Source organism: Amblyomma americanum, chromosome 5, assembly GCF_052857255.1.
Source record: "Amblyomma americanum isolate KBUSLIRL-KWMA chromosome 5, ASM5285725v1, whole genome shotgun sequence".
NCBI classification, from domain to species: domain Eukaryota; kingdom Metazoa; phylum Arthropoda; class Arachnida; order Ixodida; family Ixodidae; genus Amblyomma; species Amblyomma americanum.
In genome coordinates this window covers 175,517,032-175,522,869 of record NC_135501.1, presented here as the reverse complement: position 1 = coordinate 175,522,869, position 5,838 = coordinate 175,517,032, and the positions used below count along the sequence as shown (strand labels likewise).

The window sequence follows — 5,838 nt, the reverse complement described above, 5'->3', positions numbered from 1 at the left end:
GAAGAGGTGAAGACTCGCCGCTGCACAGACTACATGTTGAAACTCGGTGAAAGTGCCAGCGCGACCAAGGTCTTTACGACAGGCCTTGTGGACAACCCGTTCGGCCACGTGTGTGACGTTTGTGAAAGGCTATGGCATCTGCGGGATCTTAGACGATTGTGCAAGCTTTGTATACCTAAGACAACACGTTTTGGAAAAGCTTAGAAAGGTATACCCGAATTGTAACCCTATGTATGAAACCTTAAGCTAAGCCACGACGAATCTTTTCGCTTCGAGATATCCAGACTTAACACTAGCTAAGCCTCAGTTCAATTTTTTCAAAGCCAGTCTGTCGACGACCTTTTCGAACGTTTCTCTTCGGTTAGGAAGAGTTTAAAAGCGATCCGTAACCACGCTAAAGCGCAGTGCCTCCAAGATGGCGCGGCAGGTCTCGTCTTATCTAGCTTGCTACATATATACCGTTCCGGTCTTGGGGCTCGGTGTAGTGAAGTGTATCGCTTGTGAAGACATGATGTTATTAAAAAAAAAATGCGAGCTTGGTGTTGCAGCTAGCTGATAGGAAGGGTCTCGCGCCCATGAGAAGCCCTCCATTGTCGGTCTCCGGTCTCCCTGTCGGCCTGTTGTCTGTCTGGGTCCGGAATATCATAAAATCGCGAGACTAGCGCTGTTGCTGTTGTTGTTGTCCATAATGACCTAAACGATGTTGTAGTGATGAAATTGAACATAACTTTCTCAAGTCGGTTTGCGAATTGAGTTTCGCGGGATAGGTAATTGAATTAGGAAAGACGAGGCTCGCACTATTTCTTTCTCTCGATTTAGTCTTCGCTTTTTTTGCTTTTTTTTGCGTGGCGAATTTTTGACACTGTATCCCTTACAGAAATTTCTTTAGACCGTCTATAGAGTGTCGATGGACTTTTGTCTATGAAGTCTATAGGCATTCTAAGACAAATCATATAAACAAATGTATGGCAATATAAGTCTTATCGACAGTCTATAGACAATTATGGCCATACACTTTTAGTAGGCTTTCTTGTATATATATAGTCTATAGACTATGAATAGACAAAAGGAAATATCTGGATGAAGGCAATGTAGTATATAACAAGTCTATAGACTGTCGATAGATCATTTTTTTAGGGATATGGGTCTCAGCCAACTGGTCCGAGCAACCGTGTTTGGCTGGTTCATTTTCCAAGGCATTCTCTCTTCCGTCGGTGCATGGGCGGCCCGAGCTGTCAGCGCCGTCTGACTGCCCCCCCCCCCCCCTCCCCTCCGCGTTTGCCGCAGTTTCCCGAGTCTCCGCCAGTCTTCGACACGCATACGGTTCAGGCCGCGCCGGACCAGTGTGTGCGCGACAGCGTCTGTATGTGGCCGCGGCAGCGGTGGGGCTCGCTTCGTAGAGAGAGCCCGCGGCCGTGTTTGCGGACCTCTCGAAGGCGCGCTTTCTCGCCGGAGTTGGACGGGCTCTCTTCCACCCCCACACATATATATACGGGTACCTCCTCGCACACCCCGCGTTGCCGTGCGGTATTGGGGCCACCGCTCACCGCGCCGCCCCGCATCGCGGGATGCGAGCCATCGCGCTGCATCGTCCGCGCACTTTTTCCTTATTTGTGACTTGTATTATGCGGCGGTGCCTCGCGTGTGGCCTACGTATAAGACGCTATGCCTCAACCATATGAGCCAGCAGCCGTGCAGCTCTCGTGGAGGGGCACGCCTGGAATTCAGCCTTGGCTCGGCGGCGGTTTCTGAGGCTTTTCGCCCGGATTTCACAATGTTTGCCCGGCTGTCTGCGCCCGCTGCGTGGGGTTTGTTTCGTGTCTGCGCTTGGCGCGTATATATGCGGCTTCGTGTACTGCAGTGCCGTGAAGGTGAAATGCAGGGGACTTTTTTTTTGTTACCCTTTTTCGCCCTGCTGTGTAGGTATTATTTCCCGGGTTTTTTTTTTTTTTTTTTGAAGCGAAAGCTTCACTACGCTAGGTTTTCAAGAGGGCAGCGTCAGTACAGTCACGTGGCAGGTCATGTGACCTCTGACGTCGTCACAATCGGCCCACCGTGGCAGGCGGCAACTGCCCCATCGGCAGTGTGCCATGCAAAGGAAGCTTTCTCTTCTCACCGGGATTATCTAAAGTTTAAACCGCAGCTAATTTTTTTTTTAATTGGTTTGGTCATAGACGGTTGTGGCCAAGTACTACACCAGGGTGGCCAAATGTTGCTCTGGTGAGGGAGTGCGTTGTCGGTTCTGGTCACCGAGATAAGGCCGCACTCCAGGCCTGGTTATGCAATTCCATCGACACGCGGATTTTTTTTGTAAACCCGGTGGAGAATTGCGCGGCACCAGGATTTGAACCCCGGTCCTCTTGCACGCGAGGCGGATGTTCTACCTCTACGCCATCGCTGCATCTTTTATTTGTGGCTACTTCGGCTGCCCGCATTTTCGCGGTATATCTGAAACAGCACCGTGTCCACCAGGAATAAACGTAGACTCCTGATGTATTAAATTACTGGTCTCTGCAGTTTGTTATTCCCGCTTCGGCTGTCACTTTGCTTTCGCGTGCCGTCGTCAGTGCATAAAAGGTGCATACGCAGCTTTTTTTTTCCTCTGTCCCCAAGGGGTCTAAATTAATCCCGGAACCCTCCACTACGGCGTCCCTTGTAGCTCATGCGTCGCTCCGGGACGTTGAAAGCAGTAATTCGTGATTGAGTGTTTTGTGTTGTTTTTGATGCCCTGCTGCTGAGTCCAGTCGGAGTACCCGCGTGTACGGTGCAGTCTTTGTAGAAAGTACAAAGCCCGAGTCGTTTGCTACGTGGCCATGCTGATACCGTGCATCGCAGCTTGCCATATATGTCGTGTAGATGGGAAAAGCCCTACTCATCGCCACTTCCGAAACTTGTGTAAGACTTCCGAGGATCCTGCATGAGCCCCGCTGCAAGGCACGGCTTCAAAGGCAAACGCCTTGCGCTCTAAGCCTTTGACCGGAGGCTGCAGTGTACTTGCGAGTTATTGTCCGGCTAAAAACTGTCCGCGTGTCGATGGCCTGGAAACCTGGCGCACTCTTTTCTACGTACTTCGTGAAGTTACAGGAATCGCATTTATTGCTATCAAGCTCACGTGTCTTCTTCTGTTTTTTTTTCCTTTGCTTTCTTTTCCCGCCGTTCAGGGGCTTCTGGTCGGGGCGGCTACCGGCAAGACTCTTCGCCTGGCGGCAGGCACCTCTGGAGGTGAGTGCTCGGCCCTCGTTATTTTGCCGGGCTCCCTTGGTTTTCACCTTTCCTTTATATTTAGGAGGGTCCTTCTAAGACAAACAACAAACATTGATTTGGTCTTAGCTGTTCGAGTTTTTCCTGCGCGAAGCGGAAATTTTCCGAATGCAGCGCCAGAGGACGCTGCACGAATGCAGCGCCAGAGGACGCTGCGGAGGCATTTCAAGTCAAAGGCAAAGCAAGACAGGAGTAAAATTTCACAAGACATGGCTATGTGGCTTGAACCACCGCCCGATTTAAAGGGTTCAGCCGTATCCATCCATCCAGGTCACCGACGTACACCAGCTGGGCAGCCAGACAGTCGACACTGTGGCGGCTCGTAGTTGAGTCGACAACTCAACAACGCAGTCCTCTACGCCATCTCGTACGCGCTCACTGCGAGCATGAGTTCCCCGGACAGCTGTGAATTCTGGGGCGGCCGCTGTGAGGTCGAAGCCAGCCGAAACTGCGTCGGCGATGCATGTGAGGTTGAGAACGGGCGAAACAGCAAGCTGAGGAAGGCTTCGAAACCAATCTGCGGATGTGGGCGAAAATGTGCCCTCGGCGTAGAGAGAGCGACTCGGCGGCAGCAGTAAAACGAGCTCTTGGGCGAGTTGCTTACTTGTCTTAGGCATAGTCGCGTCTGTGCGTGTCTCGGTGTCTAGTTCTTATTTTGTGTGTGTGCGTTTTTTTTTTGCGCCGCTACTATGCCTAAGTCGAAGGCAGCAGTGGCAAGAAGCACGTTTGCCGGTCGATAGGATCAGAATGACTGGGAACTTTCAGGATAGCGTGCTTCCATCGTCGTGAACAGCCCCGAACGTCGCCGTTCTCGCCTCATTTTGTCTTTTTTGTTTTTTCTATTTTTCAAGCAATAAAACGTCTACACACACACAGACACATAATCTTGTCAGTCCGTGGCCCTCAACTCTCCTCTCTCCCACTTTTCGTGCCCGCGCAGCAGCCGCGGCGGAGACGGCTTCCAGCGCCAGCATTCCGATGGCTACCAAGGCGGCGATGGCGGCGGTGGACGCAGCGGCGACTGGTCGCCTCAACAGAGAGGTTATGGCGGCGGGCCCGGCCGGGTCGGTCCAGGCACTGGCTCGGGACAGGTGAGGGCAACTGCAGAATCGTTGTGGCTGTCTCTTTTGAGACTACCGCAGGAGAATTTCGCGTCGATGAGCCTTTTTCGTTTATAATTTTTTTTTAGTCGGGAAAATCGTTTCGCTCCCGTTCGCGTCAAACTCAAGCCAACATCGTCCGTGAATCGCGGCGAACTTGTGAGCAGACTTGACTCTGAGCGTGAAGCGAACTCTCCGAAGCTTTCCGTCCGAATGGCGCGCACTAAGATATCTACCGTGTGAAGTTTCGAACGTTCTGTTTCGAACACATTAGGCGCATCTATAAAAAAAGTTTTGCGCCTCTGTTGACCTTGCTGTAGACTCGTCATTTGTGTCCGTATACTAACGCAGTGGCACGACTGCCCTTATGGAAATGATCTATAGACTGTCTATTGACTTCTTATGGAGTCTATTTCCTTACTATAGTTAGTTTTGTCCATTCATAGTCTATAGACAAGTGTACTAATAGTGTATGGCCACAAATCTATAGTATGTCTATAGGCTTTGTATAGAGTTTGTATTGCCTATTGACTAGTGTTTAGGAATTATCTGTAGAAAGTTTATAAACTTTATAGACAAAGCCCTGTGGACAGTCTATAGACTGAAGAAATTTTTCTAAGGGCGCCAGGCCAACTCCACTGCCGTTCAACTAGTCAGATCAGTGTGCGTAAACTCGCCAGTCAGGAAGCCAACGTTTTCGATGGGGAGCCAGTGTCCTATTTCATGGTCACATCTACCCATGACGACGAGATAGGCTACAATTTTTTTCTGATTTTCTTTATGGAATCAGCTCTGCATTGGGATAAAAACAATAAAACAAGCTGTCCCTAAAAACTGGACTGTTTTATTCTAGCGAAACTCTATCTTCGGATAATTTCGCCGAGCGGCTTTTTGGGCCTGCTACCATTTCATGCGTTTCACTGCCCACAAATCTCGAACCGGCGCGATGTTGACTTTTTTTTTTTCCTGCGTGCAGTCGTCGCCGCACATTCCGCGCTCCCTGCCCCCTCCACCCCGTGAGCAGCAGGGCTACGGGGGCCAGCGCCACCACCAGTACCAGCAGATGCCGCCGCCGCGCCAGCGGGGTGGACACCAGCAGCAGGGACACCACCGCAACCCAACTTGGTAGTAGCGGTGGTGGTGGCCACAGCATCATGCTCATTCGATCACGTCGATGTACATCAATAAAACGTCACGGCATGCTCGTTTTAATAGTGGACTTCGAACCCGCAGTCTGTCTGTCGTCATTTGGTGTGTCCCGGAGTGCGAAGAGGTCACATTTTTTTAACTAATTCTGGTGTTTTCACGTCAAACGTTTGCGGAATTAATTTGCCTCTCTGCAGCGGAGCTCACATGTGCAACAATAATGACCGTCTCATGCCGTTATAAGCAAACACTGCATCGAGGTGGGAGGAGGGGTTGTTCACAACATCCAAGGGAGCTTGAAAGAAGAATATGAATGAATGCAGTCTGAATA

General features: G+C 50.6%; 1 protein-coding gene across 2 annotated transcripts in view; it reads left to right on the top strand.

Annotated features, from left to right (window-relative positions):
• The window catches only part of LOC144133073 (5'-3' exoribonuclease 2-like), an 84,941-nt gene extending 79,354 nt beyond the window's left edge, over window positions 1–5,587 (top strand). Inside the window, exons 31-33 of one of the 2 annotated variants that reach the window (XM_077665905.1) lie at window positions 3,162–3,222; window positions 4,202–4,352; window positions 5,338–5,587. In XM_077665905.1, coding sequence (XP_077522031.1) covers window positions 3,162–3,222; window positions 4,202–4,352; window positions 5,338–5,490 — 365 coding nt within the window. In that variant the 3' untranslated portion in view covers window positions 5,491–5,587. The remainder of the gene's footprint in view (window positions 1–3,161; window positions 3,223–4,201; window positions 4,353–5,337) is intronic. The other variant, XM_077665906.1, reaches the window with a different exon arrangement.
• Window positions 5,588–5,838: the final 251 nt, after the last annotated feature.